Genomic DNA, 24,523 nt, shown 5'->3' with positions numbered 1-24,523 from the left:
AGTCTTGAACACCTTTTCAACAGTTTGTGTGTGACATGGCAGGCGTAGTAAACAACAAATAGTTGGATATCTTAGTCAGGTATAAATTTCAATATCGGTGGATCAGAGAAGTTCTTCTGCCAGTCAATGAGATCGATCGATGTAAGATGATACATCAAATTTTACAATAGGAAGTTGAAACAGTCGGAGTCTATTTTTTTTTTAATCCGGCGGGCTGCCGGTTCCCGGATGTGTGGTTCACAGTCGGTCAGCATTATGATTAATTAATTTTGAGGGTGTGAGAAGTGTTTCTTTGAATTACAGGATATATTTTGCCTTTCAGTTCCGTGGGCAAATACCTAGTGGCAGAGATGAGCCTGAACAGGTGCTGTGTGCCATCTTTACAGGAAGGATGTGTGAAGTTTTGATAGCAAACCAAGTTAGAGTGTAAAACTTGATGACATTGTGTTGTTAGAATTATCAAATTTTCAGAAGGAGATTCCCTCGTAACATACAAACGTAGAATTCAATTAGCATGAGTTAGCCATCAGGCACGAGACATTTTGCTTGGTGTTTTTTTTTCTAAATGCTTAGGAAATATGCCTGTTGAAACTGCTGAGACTATTCTGTACAAATATGTTTGGTCTGTGCCAGGGTTGTTTGGTTTAAACCTTAGTTTTAACCAAGTGTTTTTTTTCAAAAAATGAAATAAAAGTGGCCTAAATAAATTTTTTTTTTCCTTGAAAAATTTATTGGTTCATTATTAGCCAAAATCATTCATTCTTACCACATTTTATATTCTTGGAGTGTATTTTGATGGCACATCCTTAAATGGCATAAGATAGTATAAGTGGTTTTTTTTCAAAAAGTCTCATAAAGTGGCTTGAAAAATAGTCCTTATAGCGGGAGTTACTCGCTGTTGTAGACAAAAGAGTCAAATTCAAAATGAACTGGCAACAAGAGCAGAGGAGGGGGGACTGAAAAAAGAAAAATGGTATTGGAAAATACCATTGGAATACCTTTGAAAAATGGTGGAGCCAATTGCAAATGAGAACACGTTCTCGTTTATGATTGGCTCAGACATTTCTCTTTTTTCTGTCCTCCTCCTTTGGTCTTGTTGCCGGTTCATTTTGAATTCAACTCTTTTGTGTACAACAGCGAGTAACTCCCGCTATATAAGGAGTGTTTTTACTATATTTCTCTTTTTTCTGCTACTGTGATGAAGAAACTTCATATAGTTCCGTAACACATATAGCCGTGGTTCCTTTTTTGTAATTTTGGGTATACTAACGTTGGTCGCTCAATTGTATTGCTCTATCTTTAGCAAATTCATGAATAAGGATTGCATCACACATCTAAATGTAGTGGTGTATTATCTCACAGGGTTTTTTCTCTTCACAAAGAAGCAGCAACAGTAGTGACACCATCATGCTAGGGGCAGGTGGTCCTATAATCCAATAGACACCAGCTGTCCCTAAAGGACAAAGACTAGTGTACAAGTGGTTATATTACCTCACAGATATTTTCATTTTCTCTCCCATAAGAAGTAGCACATCTCATACAGTATATCTCCCAGTCTTAATATGCAATAGTTGTTTTTTTTATACTTTCACCATTAAGGTCAGTTAATCAAAATTCTACTGTATAGTAGATACTGATGCTGTTATCAGATACTCCTGAAGCAATGAAAATTTCTTTGGCAAAAGAAAAAAGTGCAAGTAGTGCAAAATGGGCAAATAGATGATGCGTGGATAGAACAACTTCTATCAAGATGCACATTGCAATACCAGCAAAGCAGCTGCTCAAGAACTATTTTGACATTTCGACTATAACAGGATGACATGACACCTGGCCGGCCGCCAGTTCACCTGACCTCAACCGTTGCAACTTCTGGCTGTGGGAGTACCTCAAAATGTTATGAACAGTGGTCGGATAGCACACTTTGATGAATTGCAAGCTCCAGTGTGTCCCCTATATGTTAGAAGTTCCTCAAGAATATTAACGTGGGGGCACGTTTTTTTAATAAAGGTGAATTGCAATCACATCCACATTATGACCACATCAAAATCTGTTGTTGAACAAGAATTTTTGTGCTTTCACCTCATAGCCAGAACACAAAGAACAACATATTTAACATTTCTTGAGTAAGTTATAGTTATTTGTTTGATTACTTCATTTTTTTGTGATGTTTCCATGAATTATGAGATCGTGCAATGCTATAATTCAGTTATAATTTTGCCGTGACTGGCTATTGTTTCCATTGTGAGCAAATTTCCCATGTGTTGAATGAGTTCAGTGTCATTAATTTTAAATTTTTAAATATTTTTTTTCTCCTTTGCCAAATAAAATTCCATTGCATTAAGGAATATTCATGTAAATTTTCAAGTCATTCTGACAATCGTTCTTTTTTTTTACAGTGTTTTGAAATCAGAACCTTAGTTGTAATCACTCTGTATATCGTAAATCATCGCTAATTAATCTGCATTATTTATGCTTCATTAAAAATACATTATATTCACCTAATTTTAATTATAGTTTTTGCAAAATAGCTTCCTAATTAAGCATACTGAAAATAACTGGAGAAAAAACACCTTTATATATTATACGATTGATAATAACATTAAAAGAATTTTCAAACACAAAGTAATCCATTGAGTTAAGCAAAAAATGATTAAATTGCAAAAGTTGGTTTTTGTTAAAATTTAAGAAATATTTATTAATTAATATGAAAATAGTGTTAATTACATTAATAAAATTTTATTTTAATTATTATTAGAAGTTTGAATGATTTTTCAGAAATTTTACTGTTTTTAATGTTGATGCTATTTAAAACAAAAAAAACTGGTTTAAACCAAAGAATCCTGGTTTAAACCAAAAAAACCCCGGTTTTTTTTACCAACCCTGGTCTGTGCTAACACCTTAAATAAAAGACTTTAATAACCCATATGAAATATAACTGGAGAAATGAACAGTTTTTTTTCACATATTTCTATATCTTTGCTAATTCCCCCTGAAAATGTTTTGGGTCTCGATGTGCTGCCATCAATATGTAGAAGCAAGTGTTGGAAGGGTAATTCATTCATATGCAGTAGACAGACAATCCACCGTAACGGCTTATCTAACCTTTTTTTCAAGCCGACATATGACACCTCCATATTTACCAACATTGAGTTTTACCAACGTTAGTTTCTTATCACAATCAACTGCCACTAAAGACTCCATAGATGTTTCTGATTCCAAGAAGAAATCGAAGATTATGCTTGTTCTATACATTGATGTGCAGAAGCTGGTGCTTCGACTCTGGTTCCCATTATCACTGGAATATGCTCTTCAAAAATGCTCTGTCTAATTATATCAGAAAAGGACAAAAAAATGTATAAAGTTTTATCCTTCCGTCCATCAAAGTATAAGGCATTTATTTGTAGGACTTTGGTCATTCATAGGTTGATTAGGAAGCTTTTTCTCTGACAGGTATTTTTTTGTGTTTGGGGCAATTGCACTCTGATGTTCTTACACTTGGAGGATGAAACAATAATTTATGGCGAAACTCTTCTAATTGCTTCTTCAGTATTTTAGGGTGTGATTTTAAAACATTTTTGCATTTCATACATAATATGCCTTCAACATCGATTTTACTCGTTTATGTTTGACAGAAAAAATGAAAGCTCTTGACCATATTTCTTCAATTTTTGCCACGACAATGTATAGCAATGATAAAGCAGTACAATCACTCGTGGTAGAATTTGCATTACCCAAGTTGCACCATGAGAAGGCCTACCACATTACAATACCTTGCATCCTCGAATGGTTGATTGCACTTATTGCAACAAATCTTTCAGAAAAATATGGTATTTGCTTTTGATGAAGTGCTGTTGATCACTCTCGAGAAACATCCTTTGACACCCCCTGCAACATGTATGACATATCTGAATACTACATGTTATTTGGATGCATTTTCTAATTGGAAGTATGCCTCTAGGATAAATGGTTTGCCAGTAAAATACCATACGCCCTGTTACCTATGCATCCTGTATGTTTTTATATTGGGTTTGTTGCTGTATTTTGGTTATATATTTGGCATCCATATTTTTACAGGAATCTTTTTCAGCTACCTATCGAGAAACACTGCACATTCTATGACCAAAAATGCTTGTTTAGGAGTCTTATATCACCCCATAAAGTTTGTCCCATGAATTTAGAATCTTCCTGTATAATGTGCCACAAATTCTTGTGAATAGAGTATAATGGTTTAATTCCGATAAAGTTACTACAATAGAACTTATACAAAAAATAAACAAATTGATTCAAGTTTGTGTTTTTTTTTTTAATGGAAAATTTTCAGAAACATTTCAATGCTCGAAAGAAAAGGCCTGTCATTTTAGCTATTTTTGATCTTCTTGCTCCATTTCACATAATAAACCAGATTTTTCAGAATGTTGAAATTTAATTACTTTTAATGAAAATATTAAAACGTTATGCATATTAATAACATAACATAAACATTAAACATTATTAAAATATTACTAACTATCAGCAGTTAAAAAAAATTGGCCAAGATATTTTTGATTTTACCTAAAATGGCCATGACAAGAGGCACAGAAATAATGAAAACATTGAAGGGCTAGAAGTTGCCAGTTGTCCCATATACAGGACGCATAGGTAACAGCATGCGCAGTATTTTATTGGCCAATTGTTGATCCTAGAGACATACTTCCAATTATAAAAAGTATCCGAATAACGTGTAGGACTCAGATATGTCATGTTGCAAGCGGTTGTATAGTTATTAAAACAAAAAAATTAACTTTTTATATCATCCCTGTGTGATTAAAAACCCGATTATAAAGTTTTTGTCCTTTAGATACCAACAAAAAAATTCCATGTTTCTAAGTGCAACATTCATAGAGATATTCAAATTTAAAAAATGAAAAGTTGGGAAAAAGCAGCATTAGATGTAGGTAAAACAATTTACCAGCATTTAATGCTGTAACCTATGTACTGAGATTCTTTCAGTGACCAGAGCCTGCTAGATATGAGCCAGTGTGAAAAATGTAAGAATATTTAGGCTCTATAAATCTTTATAAAAATTTGTTCTGCATGAACTCTTATGGTTAAATTACATTTGATAATGAATGCTGTGAAATATGACTTTGCATGTATCATAGAATTCCTCTTACAAGAGAAATTCAGTTTTGTATTCTGCTGAACAGAAGGTGCATAATCCGTATGATTTTTAGTGTTTAGACGTCACCTATTGTCACTCTTTTCACTATGCAAAATCTACATACTGTGTCAAAAGCATAAGTATTTTCCCAGTGATGGATAATCTTCGGCATACGAGCTGTTAAAAAGAGTTTTATATATTTTTTTGATGACATTTAATTGCAGAAAACAGTTACAAAAACTTATATAAAACTATTGATGGAAAATACTTTGACAGTATCATGTGGTTTGCTGCATAAATAAACAGGGAAAACCGTATGTAGTTGTCTGTTTACACAAATACAAAAGCCACAACAGGCAAAATGCCTAACGAGGTAGCCGAAAAAGATGCCAGTAAAAATATGGATGCCAAATATATAACCAAAATACAGCAACACACCCAATATAAAAACATACAGGATGCATAGGTAACAGGGCATATGTTATTTTACTGGCAAACCGTTGATCCTAGAGGCATACTTCCAATTGGAAAATGCATCCAAATAACATGTAGTATTCAGATATGTCATACATGTTGCAGGAGGTTGTATAGTTATTGAAACAGAAATGTTAACTTTTCATAGGGACACCTTGTGCTCAAGAACCTAATTACTAAGTTGTTGCCATGTCTCTTTCCTGATGCCACCAAAAATATTCTACTTTTCTAAAAGCAATATTTACAGAGATATTCAAATTCAAAAAATGGAGGAAAGTGAAGAAATAACAGTGTTAAATATGGGTAAACCATTTTACTCGTACATTTAAAGCTGCATTTAATTTTAAATATAATGCAGTTGTCTCACCAGAGATGCCGACATGAAGAAAGCATCTGGGGGCTGAAAGTTCCTGGTCGTTCTGTATATATGGGAGTCAAATGTACACGTAGGAGAGGGAGGGTGCAATGCATTGTTTTTTCAGAAATTATTAGGGGAAGCTCTCTTACAAAATTTATTGGGGGGGGGGGACTCAAATGGCCTTAGCCTCTAGGTTCTGGCACCTATGGTTTTCCCTTGATCTTTTGAAATTAAAACAGACTTATTTTTACAAATTCATCCTCTGGTCTAATATGGTCTCCTCTGGTCTGTCTTTAAAAGTCCTTTTTATTTAATATCTTTCAATTCTGAAAATTGTTCAAGTAGTCAAAATTAATATAGACTATGATGCTTTTAGCTGAAGATAATTTTAAAGAATGCTTGAAAATTAAAACAAGTTCAAGTTTGAAAAAAGTTGATAGATTCATAATCTGATTGAAAAAAAAATCCAGATAAAACTAAAGTTGAATTTACAATTAAAAAACTCAAGATAAAAAAAAATGAGCATCAGTTTTTTAACCATTTAAAATGATCAACAAGAGGTATCAAATGATGAAGGAAAAATTATAGAATGTACATGAAATAAGACAAGTAAATGATATCCAATTAATGAAATTAAACATACTATCACGACAAATGTTTATATTAATGTGGTTCTCAACTTTGTCATCTGCAGCTCTATTTTCCAAGTAAATATTTATATCAGCGGCTTTCCAGAAACTAGTCTAAATCCCAGGTGACCAACCTGTAGCATGTGTGTCGTAAGTTATACATCATGGCATCTGGAGTGGTGCAAGAACGATTTTCAAAAATTTAAGAAATTGCATTTCATTTTTCAATTAAAAAGAGATTTCTTCCAACTTAAACAATTTTTTTCTTATGAATAATGGTCTTGTAGGCTGCTAAACCTATATTTAGTATTGTATAGGAACTCTTACAATAATAACTATGTGGTGACTTTCAATTCAATGCGTTTCTGTTCGGTTTTTGGTCTTTAAGAATAGTTGCTGGACATTCCATGTGTACGAGATTCAGGATCCTTAGCATGGGCGACATGCATTGTATAACATGTATATCTATGAATTCTGAAGGGAAGGGGAAGGGCAAGCCCTCTTACTAAGTTTCTTGGAAAGGGTAAGCCCAAGCACCCTGATTCCTCAGGTTCCGGTGTCTATACCAAACACGGTGTAGGCAAAATGAACTTCTGATATATAGTCAGGCCCTGATAGCGAACTCTGATTTACCAAATTCCTCAATTTAACAATTCTTTTTCTGAAATTCTAATGAAAATAAAGCTCAAACCCCTAATTAACCCATCCAGTGTTTCTAACACAATATTACGTTGGGAGCTGAATGAAAAAAATAGAAATGCCATTCCTCTGCTGCTATTGTTATGTCACATATGTGCACCTAAAAAGCAACCCTAAAACCTTTTGTGTCAAAGATTAAAAACATGTTCTTTTCCCTCAAAATCATAATTTCCCTTTCATTTTTGTCTAGAGGGGAATGTACAGTTGGACCTGCTCATAACGAGGTAAAAAAAAAACCAGTGAAACTGTTTTTTATATGCGAACTTATACAAGCTCTTTTTTTGAATCTCTTCTTGAACTATCTAAGAACTTTCTCTTTGTTCCAAATTGTTGATAAACTATATTGAACCTCCAATATCTCATGTTCTTTTTTTTCACTTTTTCGCTATCAACCAGCTATATAAGCTTAAATATTGAAGCAATGGTTAGTGTTTTGCACTTAGACATCCTCAAAATTAACTTGTACACGATAACTCCACTAAAACCAGCGTTCAAATCCAGCCAAAGGTGAGAAAATGCACCCAAAAGGTGTTTTGAAGGTTAGATTCTTGGTAGAAAACAGCCTTAATCTTTCCTTCATAAAAAGTTTTTCTACAAGCAAAATAGGATTTAACTTTAGAGGAGGTATAGGAGGCTCTATACTGTCTCCAAGGATTTATCAGAGAAAAGTAAAAAAGTGAAGCAAAGAGGATTTTACCACTTTTACAATACTCCAAAACACTTAAATAGATTTCCTTCCAAGGAAAAAAGCTTGCACTAGAAAGGTAAATTTACAAATAAATTTAGATACGATAACAAAGAAATTCATACTTCAAAACCAGCTTAAAATTCATAAGTGTACTTTGCTGAAATCTGTGTTCGTTATAAGCAGTCAAAATAACACAGAGATGCAATATGAAATTCACGGGACTCGGGAAAAACCTTGTTATACATGAAAATTTGTAATATCCGTGTTCGTTGTAAGCTGCTCTGACTGTATTTATAAAAAATCATAGATAAAAGACACGAACATATCATGCCAATGCATTTTCCTACCTATGATTTTCTGATCTGGTAAATCATATGAAGTTCATAAAATCCAATATACCTCATTATTTTCTTCAATTATATGCATGATAATAAATGTTGTTTATTTTTGGCATGATATTATGTGGTTCCTTGACTTACCTACTCTCATTCAGTTCAACTTGATTGATTCAAAGTTCAGGGAAAAGGGGGACTGCAAAAAAGAAATCAAATCATGTAAATGTTTGAGAATTCACCGCTTTATTTAACATTTCATGTGATGTTCAGAACCTCCCTTTTATGGGCTCCGCACTTTCGGAATAGGTTTTTTTTTTTCTTCTTCCCCTTTTTTTCCTAACAATAAAACAATTTGGCTGCTCTTCATCTATGAAAACAATTATCCAAATCAAGAGGCTTACGTTATACAATGAGAATTCTTGCTAAATCACCCTCTCCCACCTTGGCATTGAAAACTTTGGTCCCATTACAGAGTGATGCAATGAAAGCTCTACTCCACGCGGCTAAAAAATGTCCAAAAAGGGTAATGATCGTTATGAGAAGTTTTACTGTATAAGGAATTAGAGAAAGCTATTTGTATCGTAAAAGGGGTCTGGGAAGGGCAGCTCTGTTGTATCTAATCTATGCTGCTATGCATAGCACAAAAATTTGAAAGCTATTATCGAAACTAATTGATCAAAATATATCTACACTTTAGAACAAAAAAAAAAAAAGGCATAAAATATCGACATCAGGTCTTGATTACAAATCCCTACTTAGAGCATATTGTTCTTGTCTTTGATTTGAGTACTTGTAAGCTCAGCAGAAAACAAACAACACATATTCATCAAATATTTACTCATAGACATCTCCCCTCCCCAGTCTCTGTGTATTGTTGTCATCCTAAACTTTCTATTGTTCTCTATCTTTTCACACAAATAGCATCACGAAAAACAGTTTAGAATCCACACACACAGAAAAAAAAATCTACCTAGACATCTCTTTTCCTCTTTATTATCAAGCATTTATGTAATTGCATCTTACTTTTTTGGCTAATTTCTCTTCAGAGCAACCTGAAAGGTATTTTGTTTAAAGAATTGAGAAGATTTGTAACATTCGAGGGGATAACGAATAAAAATCCTTAATATAACAAATTATTTTCACACAAAAAAACTATCCTTTTTTTTAATCTTAACCTACCCTAAATGACAGTCTGGAAATGACTCCCCAGGATTTGACCTTCAGCTCTTCTCTAGAGACAAATGAAAAAAGGGAGAGCAGGACTGTTCGTTTTTGAGTGAAAAAGGCAATAAAGCAATTTAGAGTGCTTGTAGGAAGGTTTCAGTGGTCAATTGGTGCATACCAATACCATAAAACATTGTGCTGTCTGCATGTTTAGATTCCACTAAAGCATTACTTATAATAAAAAAGTTAGTTCATTTAAAGTTTGTGCTCTGTTTTTGACAAGCAAAGAATGGTGGGTCATCTGAAGAGAAAGTATTTTTTGGTTAGAAAAAATTTGAGTGTTAGAATTTTTTTAGCTTGAAAATGACTATTTCAGCAGAATTTAATAAAAGTGTTTGACTTACCAAACAAACTTCTGTAAGGCAATTTTTTATATGCATCCTAACTTTATTCTGAAGTATATTTCAAATTTTGTCAGAAATAAGTTGTAATAGCAACCCTAAAGTAAGTAGTTTTTTAGACACCTGTATGTATGCTGATAAATTTTATCCTGATCTAACAATTTCCTTGAGTTAACGAATAAAATGGCCGGCTTCTTACAATTCATTAAAATGGGTTTCAACTGTACTTACATAAACAATGTGCATTGTGATAATACAATTTATGACTCGAAAATAAAAACACTGTAAAACTCAAGAGTGACAAACTGAACATTTTTATGAAAATAAGAGATAGGTGGGCCACCCCCAGTCTAAACAAAGCACTGAATAGGCACAAGCCAATAATGCCAGCTCACTGCAATGCTCCTAGAAGCAGAGATGTACACTTTGAGAACCACTGGTTTATATAAATACATTGAATAATGAAAAACAAAATACCATCTTCATCATGGGTATGGTCAATCAGGTTTGATTCCCTATCAGCATCCCAAAAACCTATAATAATAATAATAAAACAACTTAGCAAAGTTGTTATAAATAAACTACACATAGGCCTACATATATTTTAAATTTTCAAAAAAAATTTTGTAACACAATCCAGCAATATTTCAATATTCATAAATGTACACCGCCCTGTATATTTGAAAATTTCCTAAAGGTTCCATACGGTATTGTGGTTGTATCTACAAGTTAATCAAACTTTATATTTTTTATTACATGACCCACTGCTTCACCAGATTGACTCATTTCTTCATCACCAGTGGGACATGCTTGTTTCTCATATGCCCAATACCCTTTTGTGAAAACATGAATAGTATTTGGGATCAATTATTGAGAGTTGTCTAGCAAACAGTTATTAAATAATTTAAACTTTGTTCAATTCTCTTGTATCTTGCCTGGTCAGACAGTGGTGCACGTAAAAATCTTTTTGCAATAACATTGCAAATATTAGAATGTTTTTCTTTTTGAAATGCACAAGCTTTGAAGCTAGGTCAATTTGCATACAAAATAGGCTAGAAAATTAGGGGAACAGAGTGCTCTGCTGTAATAAATTTGCAAATACTTAGTGTACTTGAATTAAGCTAGCTATATTTCTCTTCAAGTTTTCTCTATACCTGAATAAATTTATAAATAGAACAGCTATTCTTCTACCCTGTATGTGGATACAAGATTCAAGTGTGTATATATATATATGTATTTGCCAGAACTTCTATATTTCTTTCAATCGAACATAGAGATGTAAAATTCACTGTAATGATCTTTTAGAGAATATTTATGAAAACATTCTCATTGAGGAGAATATTCTCTGGAAGGGCTACAATAATAAATAACTTTAAATTAAGAATTCAACTTCTGAATGAATATGTAAAAAACATTTATAAAACACTACATGTTTAGAAATAAGTTTGAAAAAACAAAACTAATTAATAAATTGATTGCACATAAGTAAAAGGATGCTATATTTTTGTTTGATATTTCTACAAACAAAACTGCACAAAAATTCAAGTTGAATATTTCTATTCTCAGAGGACAAAGAACTATCTTCAATGAGTGAAATTTTGTCGTAACAAGTATGCTTATAACAATAATCTTGCTATTAGAGTACTTTGCAAGTGATCGTCAAAGAGTTAATATACAAAGATTTAAAAAATATTTGTTCATAGCGAGTTGAAAATCAGCTTTGGCTATAATTCTTCAACCAATAAAATTCTTGATATAGGGTCAAGTATGGTAAATATGTTACTCAAAAAAGGAGGGTAATTATGACACACCTTAAAAAAACACTTCACTGTTGACCAAACTAAACCTAAAAAATATATCTGAATTGGAAATAAATTACCTTTTGGATGAGACAATATACTAGGGAAAAAATATGTGTAGACCCAAAATTGGAAAAAGGAACCATGGCTAGAGCGTTTCAGAACTGCATAAAGTTCCTTCATCAGTAGCAAAGAAAAAAATTGGAAAACAGTGAAAATACTCCTTATAGTGAGAGTTACTCACTGTTCCAGACAAAGAGTCCAAATTGAAATGACCAGCAACAAGAGAAAAAGAAGGAAAGACAAGAAAAATGGCAGAGCCAATCACAAACGAGAACGTCATAATGGGTTTGAGTTTTTGTTGACGTGGAATGATACAAAGTCCAAGTCAGATGGTTAGGGGCATTTTTGAATAATTATGGCAGAAGGAAGTCAAATTTATGGTCAAAGGACCAGCAATGTTGGGCTATGGATGAGCGGTTAATGTCTTGGCTGGTTATGCATCTTCTCTATGCTTGTTTAAACGGTATTTAAAGGCACGTTTAGTTCGACTGATATGTGATAATCCGCACTGGCATGAAAAGCTGTAGATGCTCCAGTTGTTGTGTGGGTCAATGGGATCTTTTAGTTTAGAAAAGCTGAGTTTATTGACGGGGTGAAAATCACAGAAAAATGATATTTTTGAAGGATTTTTACAATAGGTTTGCTGGTTTTTGGGTAGAAAGTCAAAACGATCAAGATTTTTGTTTTCAGGTTTATGCTTAGTTGCAGAAGTATTTTTAATGAGTTTGCTGTGTAGATTGTCAGTAAGAGAGCTGCAGTAACACAATCGACTGCTATTCTTTTAGGATATAGAATTCAGCTAGAAGTAGCATCGGTGAGGAGCAGATCTTAATGGCTTGCTTCATGTATCTATAGAACAGCGATTCCCAATGTGGGCGTTAACGCCCCTGGGGGCGGTAGAAGCTATGGGTATAGCACGTGATTCCATGGGTTAGACTGCGTTGGGGAAAAAAAATTTCTGAAGGAAACTATGCTATAGAACAAGGCATATTTTTGTGCCGGAGGATGACCAGAGAGGTTGTGTGTGGGAGGGGGGGGGGATAAAGAAACAGCAAATGGTTTACGAAAGACAGTGGTAGAGGTAATTTTTGTTTTTGATGAGTGACCAATACATCCAGGAATGCAAGTGGGTTTTGTTTTCTTCCTCTATAGTGAATTGGATGCAGGGGGGTCAATGGAGTTGAGCAGTAGTGTATTAACAGGGGAGGCTAAGCGGGCTATAGACCAGGGCAGCAAATTCTAAGGGGTGACAAATTTTGAAGTATAGAAAGAGGGGAGAATTTTTTTTTTTTTTTAATTCAGGTTTCGTAAATGTGTGGAAATGCCATTTGTGTACTATTGTAAATCACATAATTATTAAACCATATTGTTTATTTTTGTGTTTTTTCCACACAGACTGCCATTGAAGTAAAAACTATGACTGTCTAACTTTCCTATTTGCAGTGTGTCGCCTTCCCAAATAGTATTGTCATAAGTAAAGGTGGGAGGGTGAGTAGGCGTCCAGCACTCATTTCAGATTACTGAAGGAAAAAGACAAGAGTTCAGCCGACATCCCCTAAAGAAGGGGTATCTTCTTTGGAGAGCTATCTATGGAGGGTGTTGGTACAGTGGTCAGGAAGGTCTTTAAACAGGGATCTCACGATTCGTTGTTCGTGATGCAGGGTAAGATAATGAGTCATTTAAGAGTGGCTATGGTCGACCATCTGGGGGATAGCAACAGTGTGTAGTTAGCTTAATAAGGCCGAGAACTGACTGCGGCTATAATCAAATAGATGTAGTGGCTATAAAAATCGAATTGATGAATTTAATTACAATATGATTTTTCTAAACTTGTTTGAGAACTCAAAAGGAATGAAGCTGGTCAATCCAGAACAACATCTGTTTGCAGTCACTAATTGGAATATAAAGAAATCATGGTACAGAATGGTAGCCAAACAGCTCTCCCCATGTGATGTTTTCCTGAAAAAAAAAGGAGGGGGGACAAATGTGGAGCTTGGCAGAACCCACATTTTCATGAATTGTATACAGAATTACAAAACTACATTCACTTATAAATGCTGGATTACTAACAAAATGGGAAAAAGCTCTTCATTTTACATTTTCCCGACAAAAACAAAGTAAGTAAATATCAAATATAGCTCTCTCTCTCTCTACTCAGTTCTGATAAATTCATACATTTTGTGAGAGTTTTCTTTAATGATAATTTAAGGACGATTGGCACAATTCAATCTTAGGTAATTTGGAATCCTCTGTAATACTTGTATTCAATAAAGCGTAAGACTCATATTTTTTTATACGATACATCGATAAACTGAGTTTGAGCTAGTGCTCGTTTAAGAAATTAAAGTAAAAAAGAAATATTTATTGTATTTTAGTTTCATTTCGGTTGCAAAACCACATGAAGTTGACTCACATCCTGGTCTTAATACAGCGACAACAATTAAATCGTGTTTTCTCTATAATCTTTATATTAACAAATTATCGTGTAACAAACATGACAAGTGAACAGTTTACATTTTACATTCGCAGTTTGAACTATTTCCGTATATAGGAGATAATTGATACTATGTGCCAAAAGGGAAATTCTACAAGAAAGCTGTTTAAAGTGGTTTTAAAGTGAATATCTGTTATTTATTGAAAACAATGATAGAAACAACAATTTATAGAAAACAATGGTTCACTCAAATAATCAAAAACAAAAACACAGCAGCAAAGGATTACAAGTCTTGTCAGATGTATAAATGCCAACGAAAAACAATATAACCAGCCAGAGCGAGTCAACCAAAACACCAAGACCGAAGCTGATCCTTAGCTAAGGCTCTCTCCAGACAATCCCCCATTTAAACCAAGCCTACATTGCTCACCAAAACAGGGTTAGGGCGAGACGACTCGACCTGGCAGTTATATATATGTATATTAAATGTGTGTATATATGTATTTCTCTTTCCTCTATTCAAGTTCTTAATGCATTTCAAGTCCACAACACATGTGCGTACTCATATTGTCGTATTCATGTTGCTCATCGAGTGAGGTGCTAAGCGAGATGGCACGGGTGATCCCTAATTGTATATATTCCTCACACAATATTTCTATTTTTTCATCAAATCCACCCAAGCGAGTGAACTCAACCAAATAAAACTGATGCTGGCTTCTAGTCCCCAAATTATCAAACCCATTTGCTCACCAATAAGGTGTTAAGCGAGATGACTTGCTCCGATGGATTTTCTTTTTATATATATTTCACAAGATTCTCATTTGGTTTTTTTTTTTTTTTTTGTATCCTGTGTATATAATATGGCAAGTGTAAGATAACAGATGAGATGGCATGAAGGGGGGGGGGGGGCTCAATTGTTTTTAAAACATACCTCCATCCCCATCCTAGTAATATGTGCACATTCATCCATCTTAATGAAACCCCGAAACTTTTCTCCAACTCCCAACCCCATCTCGTCTGTAATCACCACAAAATTTGTTAATCGCGACAATACCCAATTATCCGGAAAAAATATGTTATAAAAATTTTGTGTTTCTTTCTTTTTGACACAAAATAAAGTGTTCCAGACTCTGCGACGAAGCTGGGCTGGAAGAGATCTCGGCAACAGGATAAGTCCAGTGGCAAAGTTCTGGCATTCATTCATTCATTGTTATTTATTGAAATAGGACTTGATATTCTATACCAGCAGTTCCTAAACTTTTTCGATAAGCGTACCCTAGCTGGCTCTGTTCCTTTTCGCGAACCTCCGATCCTGAATCCTCCAGGCATCTCCCCCTTAAACTGTTTCACCCGTTAGAGATCCAAAACATCCCTACAAAAGGTATATGTGGAATTAAATTAAATGGTCTATTTTTTCATTATATAGTTTATTTTTGAAGTAACAAATTAACACAAAGATTGGAAAAAAGAAAAATTAATGTTATATTTAAAACTGTATGGAATTATAAAGTTTTGAAAAATTAGGCTCAAAAGAGGATAAATACAATCTCAAATACAAAGCTGCATTCAATTTGCTTCTAAATTTATTTTTTTTATAAGTTTAAGAAGAAAGTGCCCGTTCAACAAGCTCCGCGATAACAAAGGGTAACAAAAACATTATGGCTTTTCTAGAAAGTTCATTGTATTCATTCACTGCGACGAGCCCAAAAAATGACTATGTTCACTATTCCACCATTAAAGAGGTTCTTCAGAGTGGTATCTGATGGATGCGAGCTCTATCAATATAAATCTATATCTCTGACAATATTAGTAAAAACCTCTACCTACTTTTTAAAATTCTTTTTAATCTTTTTTAATTCTTTTTTTTTTTATGGGTGGCCACCATTACCATTTTCTTTTCGCGCACCCCCTAATAGCCTCTTGCGTACCCCCGGTTAGGAACCGCTGTTCTATACCTATGTGTATATAGCAAAATAACGAATATACAGCAATATACGAAAATACAGCAAATTAAAAGCGTTATCTCAATATTGACAAAAATGGGCATATAGTGCCTTTTACATATACACAGTATTTTAATTGTGTTATATTAATCCCCTTATTTCATGGAACGAGCATCGCGTTGTATACGTTTTGAAAAACATGATTTTAGAGACTGGTGGTGCTCAAACTGAGAGAGATGCTATACGTGTGTTAATTTTAGTTTCACAAAACCTGATTTCCAACAGATTTGCCTATTGAATCACATGATATTCAACTCTCAACTAATCGAGTAGCATTTTTAAAATTGACAAGCATTACTGAGCATTTAGCAAGTATTTTGAAATTAAAAATAAGCATTTAATAAATTTTGTATAAAAAATGTGCGGTGGATGCGGGCCTTATGTTAAATTCATAAACAATGACTGTAGTATATATAATTAATACTTTTTATAATTAATTTTTTTATTCCAATACAGTGACACATACGTTCATGTAGTACTTATTCCAAGAAATGTTCCAAAAACTACTTGTAACGCAATGAAATATAGAAACAAAACAACACAATAAAATATACATTAGTTATTGCTCTTTTTATTTTTGATTCTAAGAAAAAAAATTAATTACCACTCAGTATAAATCCCATGTAAATTCTTATTTAGAATCAATTTAATATGATAATTTTGATTATTCAGACCTGTAGAATTGAAATTTTGGAAAATTGTCTGAATACTGATGAACGTACCAAGTTCTGGAAACCATGAGGTTTCGCGATGAATTTTTGGTCACTGATTTTAAATGTGGCTCATTTTTGTAAAAATTGTCACGTAAATATTTTTCACAAAAATTGATTTCGGTTTAATAGAAAATATATGTATTATTCTAACCTTTTAAATACTAAATTAACTTTTCAAAGAATTTTTTACATAATCTTTGAATGTATTATATTTTTTATTATGTCGCTTTCAATATAAAAGTAGCACAGGGAAAGGAACAAAAGCAGTTTAATTAATAAGAATTTCCTTGTTTCAAAGTATTTACTGGGATATTTGAATTCAAAAATCAGGAAGTTGGGGAAAAAAAGCAGCAAAAACTAATGGACAACACTTCTCCAAATTTTCACCAGTATTTGAATTTAGATATCTCAGCGAATATTGCACTTAGAAACGTGGAAATTTCTTCTTTGGCATCAGAAGAGACAGGGCAACAACTTTTTAATTCGGTTTTGGGGCACAGGTTGTCCATATAAAAAGTAATTTTTTTTAATAACTATACAATCCCTTGAAACATGAATGACATAGCTGAAATTCCTGACTTCGCACATTTGCATTCTGCAAGAATGACTTTAATATCTGTCACCGTTTTCTTGCTATTCCCATTTTCAAAACCATTAGGCGATTGTGGGACACTGCATATTCAAATAGTGCAAAATTTCTAAAGTTTCAATAGGTCCCCAAAACAATTTTGAAAAAGTATTTCACTATTTCAAAATACACTTAGTATCTTGGCACCATTGATTGGGGCTGAGATAGTTTCATATTCGAATGTATGCACCATACATTCAAATTAAATTTATCAGTGTTTTTCATCGATCTGTAGACGCCTGCGGGCCGGAGATTGAGCAACCCCCTTCTCGGTTACATGGCAATCATTATAGATCGGAATAGGATATGAATACAGGACAGAAAAGTAAAATTTAGGTGCAACTATATACAGTACCACTTTTTTGTTTGTGTATGATTTATTAGTAATGGCATGGGAGGGGGTGGAAGGGGAGTTTAAAAAAATGTTAGACTGAAATAGGAGGGGCGGCAAAATTTGTATAGCCTACAGGCAGCAAGAACATAAATACGGCCCTGGAGTTGAGGGTATTTAGAATGTGGTCAATGTTAACGTTATGGTCGAGAAAGATGAAGCAATCACCAACATATCTGACGTAAAAAGGAAATCAAATTGCATGGAAGAGTTTTGTTTCAAAATAGTGCATGTAGATGTCACTAAGTATAGGGCTGAGAGGATTTCCCATAGTAAGACCAATACGATACAATTGTTTATTGAAAGATAACATATTTTGGTCGAGACAGACCCGAGTAAAATCTAACAGTTCGGAGATTTCAAATTGAGAAAAATGGAATTCAGTTAGTCTAGTCTCCAGACATAAAAGAGCGCCTTCTATGGGGACATTCGTGAAAAGATGTTTTACGTCAAAACAGACAATTTTCGTGTTGAGGGGATTGATGATGTGGTGTTTCTGCATGAATTCTATGAAATTTTTCAAAGTGTGCGAGTTATTGCAAGGTTGCAGGAGACAGTGCCCATATTCAAGAGTATGCGTCGATGTGAAATGTCGGGTTTGTGGACTTTAGGCAGTGCATAAAACGTGGCACAAAACACAACGGATGGGGCGAGAGATTTTTGCATAGCTTGAGATAGAATCTGACAAGATTTAATGGCTGACTTGACTGTGTTCATTTCATACAAGCTGGGATCTTTATGTATGTTTACATATGGGCCATTATTTATTAGAGTTGAGGATTTTCTAACGTAATCAAAATCCTTGCTTTTGTTTATTCAAAAATGCCCCTCACTGTCTGATTTAAATCATTCTTCTTCGAATCATTCCACATCAACAAAAACTCAAACCAATTGGTCAATGACCTAACTAGTACACCACCCTTCTGAAAAATCTAGTAAACCAGTTTCTACAATTATTATTTTTCTCCATAAGCGTCGCTATCATGTTCTTGTTTGTGTGATTGGCTTCGTCACTTTTCTTTTCTCCTCCTTTTTCTCTTGTTGCTGGTTATTTCAATTTTGACTCTTTGTCTGGAACAGCAAGTAACTCCCGTCATAAGGGGAATTTTCATCATCTTCCAATTCTTTTCTTTGCTACTGATGAAGGAACTTCATACAGTTCTGAAACATATCTAGCAGTGGTTCCTTTTTCCAATTTTGGGTCTACACATAATTTTCCCTAGCATATATTATATTTGAATTGCTCATTTCTTTCTCTTTTCATGTCTTATTATTTTAAAAAAAATTTAAAGCATTCAAGACATTTAAAAAAAATGACACCTACATTCTTAGTCAAAAACTTTTGTGAGGTACATCAACAACTTTTACTGTAACTTGCTGCAGAGAAAGAGAGAATGAAAATATTTATTATCGATGTATATAAAAATGTAGGGAAAGAAATTTCCTTTCAGGCTATATTTATGTTTATTAATATCATACTCTTTGTGGTGTTTATTTAGCTGAGATATTTCAAATCAAAAATTTTGTATTAAAAAGACTGCCCATATTACTGGTAAGTGTTAAAGTGCTTAGTTTAAAGCTAGCATTGTAATAATCTCTGCATTCTTCTAATTTAACCTTTGCTTTCTGTCAGTAATTTCACTTGGCATCCACGCTATTCACAGGATTATGGAGGCTTTAAATAGCTGTTTTTGCACCTTTTGCAAAGTGTAAGTACCAGCATTTTGCTGAAAATCTGCATGACATCAACATATATATGGGTTGTTTGGTTCACCACTGAAAGTAGCTGTCTGTTTAAATTATTGTATCCATATATGAGCTCATCTAAGGCCATAGCGAGGGGGGGGGGGCTTGGGTGTCTGGTCCCCCGAAATGTGAGAAAATGACCAAAAAAAAAAAGATGGTCAAAATCTATTATTCTATCACTTTGGTTCCCCCCCCCCCAACGAAATTTCTGGCTACGGGCCTGAGCTCATCCCATGGTATGTCTTTGAAAAATATATTTTGCGTATCATACATCCCGCATTGTCCTATATTTTCTGGGACAGTCAGCTTTTTCTTGGTTCCGACTTTTGAAAAAAAAACACCCCAGTTTTTCTATTTTTTGATCTCCTAAAAAAATTAAAACCCCACTCTACTGGCCCAGATGGGATCCCCAATCATATCCTAAAATTCTGTGCCAATGAAATTTGCAACCTGATAGTTGCAAATTCCATTATATTTAACGTCTCACTGAATACTTCTAACCTACCCAATGACTGGAAAATTAATAAGATAATTCCCATCCATAAATCTGGCTCACTCTCCCACCCTCTCAACTTTAGACCTATTTCAATCACCTCCACTTGCTGCAAGCTCTTAGAACACATAATTGCCAAGAATATCCGTACCCACCTCGATTTGATTAACTTTTTCTTCCCTAACCAACATGGATTTCGATCATCGTTATCAGTATCTACCCAATTAACACTTTTCATACATGACTTAACAGACTCCATTGATAAAAACATCCAATCAGACATAATTTTCCTAGATTTTTCCAAAGCATTTGACAGGGTGCCCCATAATAAACTTCTACTAAAACTTTCATACCTGGACTAAATGTTCAACTGCTGAAATGGGTGGAGGCCTTCCTTATTAACCGTAGCCAGTTTGTCTCGTACAAGAGCCAGAACTCTCCTTTTCTTCATGTCAAATCTGGCACACCCCAGGGCTCGGTCCTCTCGCCATTATTATTTTTAATTTACATAAATGATCTACCAGACTCCATAAACTGCTGCATTAGACTCTTCGCTGATGACTGTGTCATCTATAAAACAGTGTCCAATCTTTCTGACCAAGAATCTCTCCAACACAACCTTAACATTATTTCCAAATGGTGCTCAACCTGGGAATTATCCCTCAATTTCTCAAAAACTGTTTTTATGAAAGTGACCCGTAAAAGAATCCCTCACGACTCTTTAATCTCTGAGGTTTCCCAATATAAATACCCGGGCATTGTAATCTCTTCCGATCTCCGCTGGAACCTTCACGTTGTTTATCTATCTTTAATAAATGTCTCCAAAAACTGTTTTTCCTTCACCATAACCTAAAATACTCCACTCGTCATGTTCGTCACTTGTGCTACATATATTCTCCCTGCCCTCTCCTATGCCTGTGAAGCCTAGGACCCCCACACCCAAACCAACATGGACAAATTAGAATCTATCCAAAATAAGTCCACTCGTTTAACTTTTAACTGTTGGTCTTCATCCGTCTCCATAACGGAACTCAAAGCGACAACTCAATATTCAACCGCTCTCCTCTCTTCGACTTATCTCTCGTTTAACTTTTCTTTACAAACTCCTCCATGGGGTTTTTAATATTGACACATCCAATATTCTAATCCAACCTTCACATTTCTCTGTTAGACTCAATCATTCCAAAAAATTACAGCCCATCTTTGCCTCTTCAGATTGTCACAAATTTAGCTTTTCCCCAAGAACTATTATCGACTGGAACAACCTACCATCAAATATTGTAGATTGCACTACGATTTCCGAATTTTCTCGTACCATCAATCGACACTTTTGGCATATATAATTCCGCATCTTCTTGTATAGGCCTCGGCCAATCAATATTATATATATAAATAAATAAAAGTTTTCTTGAATTTGTTATTTAATCTTAAACATTGATACAAATAATTTTCAACAGATTTATTGAAATGTAATATCATACACATTCCTCTTGGTGGGTACACCCCCACCTGGATCCGCGGCGGGTGAAAATGAGCCCCCCCCCCATGCAAAATAAGTGCTATTCATTTAATGTTTTTATTTCACATAATATTTCACCTGAAATATCACGTCATGTCATATGGGATTGACCGGAAGTCATTGGATGTGGTGCCACACCATTGCCGGGAAAGTCCTCTTTGGTATTGTTTATGGCAAAACGACAGGCATCCTCCGCCATCTGATGGCCAAGAATAAAAGATAATATGCAAATGGGGAGTGTGATCAGTGCTTATTGGCCTCCTTGACAGCAGCCAGTCATATACAAGACTGAAGCGGGATCATTTATGTGCATTTCAACTTCACTTGGTCTTGCAGCTTAATCTTCATTACTTGCTTCATCGGTCGTATTCCGACTTCAATTGGGGAATCTAGTCCTCCATCCATGATGTTCCTGAATTCAATTCCTCTTTTAAAATCCACAGAAGCAAAGGAAGTTGGCAACAAAGTTTGTCAGTGATCTATGAACAATTTGAAGGACTCATTCTCCATGAGTTGAAGTTGCAGATTGACATATTGAAGGAGCAAGACTTATAGTGAAATTCAAATTTTGTCAAATTTTTTAAGAGATTTAAAAGTTTAAATTATATTAAATTCTGTAAACAAAACTAAATTGTAATGAGTTCTAAATCTCGACTCTAATTTCATTGGATTGCTTTATGGTACTCATTGAGATCTTAGTTGTGACACACCTTTTGCTGGGAATCATGTCTGTGAGAAGGTGGTGGTTGGATTTCCTGCAGGACACACACATGTAAATTTTTTTTCCCAAAATTCATCTACATCTCTGTTTGGTATACAGTCTTTCATACTTTATAGATTGTCTCACCTTGCACAGACAAAACAGATGAGTGAAGGTCAAATAAAAAACCAAGTAGGAACATTGCCTATGAGTGTCAAAACCATCATAAGGTTCTAGTCATTCCCTTCATTGGAGTGATGGCACCCTCCAATGATGGGAAACCCTCCATGGTTTGGTGGCAAAAAAAAGGAGGAGTCCCTTTCATTGTAAAGATTTTAAAAATTTCTTATGTTTCTCATTTTATATTTTTTCATGTCCTGATATTAGGCTTTTATTTACTATTTTCTCTATTATCACACTTTGCTACCAGTTGCCAGCATGGGTCATGATATTTTTTTGTTGCCATAATCCTTTTAACCAGGCCCCAATGTTGTGTAGTGACTTTCTTACTGACAAACAAAATGCATGATAGATCACAGACCCTTTTCTATTCCAAAATGCTTGTATTCTCTTCATGCATATATGAATTTTATGTTATGCCATAACTAGTCGATAAAGATCATCATAATTTAACAAAAATCAACTCAATTTTTTTTTTTCCTGAACAGAATTACTGAGAATAAAACTCACGTAGTAGTGAGATTATTTCTCATAGATCTATAGTTGAGTGCAGCCATTCATAGTTTTAAAAAAACTGCTACAAGAAAAATGATCCAAAATATATATTTTCAACTTTTAAGAGACCTAATGACACATTTCCCCAATAGTAAATATTGGCATTAATTTATTCTAAAGTAGTAATCATGCTAAAAGTTCCAATTTTGTAACCACACATACAAAATCTTAAGTGCCAATTCTAATTTTTTCATGTGCTTCATATTATTTTATAAACAATCTATTGACTAACATGGAAAGGATCCCAAAGTGACACCTTCAAAAATTTTGATAAAATACCCCACTCATTCTACTCATTTAAATATACACAGAAATAAAAAAAAATCCAGCAGAATTATTATGGGTCACTCAAAAAAAACCATTAATATTTTGAATGCCAATAGAGGACAAGAATGAATTTAAAAATCACTAGTGACATTATTCAAACACTACAAGATCAGGTACAGCACAGAAAGAGAAAAAAGAAAAGGAGTGCTACAGAGTGTAAAAAGAGTGAAAATAATTTTTGTCATAGATATCGCCAAGAAGTGCAAGAGGCGATGAGTAGCCAAGTATTCCCATTTCAATCATTTTTGTGGCTATTATAATTGCATTATATACAAATACAACACCACAACAGGCAAAATGCCCAACGAGGTGGCTGAGAAAAAGATGCCCATAACAAATATGGTTGTCATGGTGTTCCTGAATTTCAAAATACAGTATTTCAAAAATACAGCAACCCAATTAAAAACACAATCAAAAAAATTATAAACCATATATACACATGATAAAATATTATACAATGCCCATAAAGAATACTTATGGTTGTCTTATTCTAAGTATGGATAGCTTCTCGATTTACCCCAACATGTTTATAGTATTTCTCTTCAAACACGTCAATTGTGTTACAATTTACTACCTCTGGGGGTAAGCTATTCCATTTATTAACAACCCTATTAGAGAAAAATTCCCTGCGACACCATAACCTCGCATTGTCCCTTACCGACCGATACTGATGTCCCCTTGTAAAAGCAGTCGATTGGCAGTGTACTAAAAGTTCATGATCCATCCTATCCATCCCATTGAAAATTTTAAACACTTCGATCATATCTCCTTGACACCTGCGTTCATCCAATATAAACATATTCAAAAAATGAAGTCTCTTTTCATAACTCAAGCCCTGTGTGCCAATAAGGACCCGCATAGCTCTTCTCTGCACCCCTTCAACCAAGTCTATGTCCCTCTGCAGGTATGGTCTCCAAAACCTTACAGCATACTCCAGTCCAGGACGAACTAAGCATCGAAAAAGCGGAAAAATGACTTTAGGAGATCGCGAAGAGACCTTTTTGAAAATGAGACCAAGCATTCTATTCGCTTTTTTGACCACCGCTGAACAATGTTCAGAAAACCCAAGTCGCTCGTCAATGAG

At 34.3% G+C, this 24,523-nt stretch overlaps 1 protein-coding gene across 3 annotated transcripts in view; it reads right to left on the bottom strand.

The window, feature by feature from the left end:
• Positions 1-24,523, bottom strand: part of LOC149067575 (transcriptional adapter 2-beta-like) — a 122,769-nt gene that overhangs the window by 59,856 nt on the left and 38,390 nt on the right. For all 3 annotated transcript variants that reach the window (XM_089252564.1, XM_089252563.1, XM_089252565.1), the window contains exon 7: positions 10,366-10,422. In XM_089252564.1, coding sequence (XP_089108690.1) covers positions 10,366-10,422 — 57 coding nt within the window. The remainder of the gene's footprint in view (positions 1-10,365; positions 10,423-24,523) is intronic.

This window comes from Pholcus phalangioides, unplaced genomic scaffold (genome assembly GCF_987345545.1).
Source record: "Pholcus phalangioides strain wild (caught in Gottingen) unplaced genomic scaffold, Ppha-v1.0 ptg000029l_1, whole genome shotgun sequence".
NCBI classification, from domain to species: domain Eukaryota; kingdom Metazoa; phylum Arthropoda; class Arachnida; order Araneae; family Pholcidae; genus Pholcus; species Pholcus phalangioides.
Note: the sequence above shows the minus strand (reverse complement) of the source record. Positions and strands in the feature narration are given on the sequence as shown.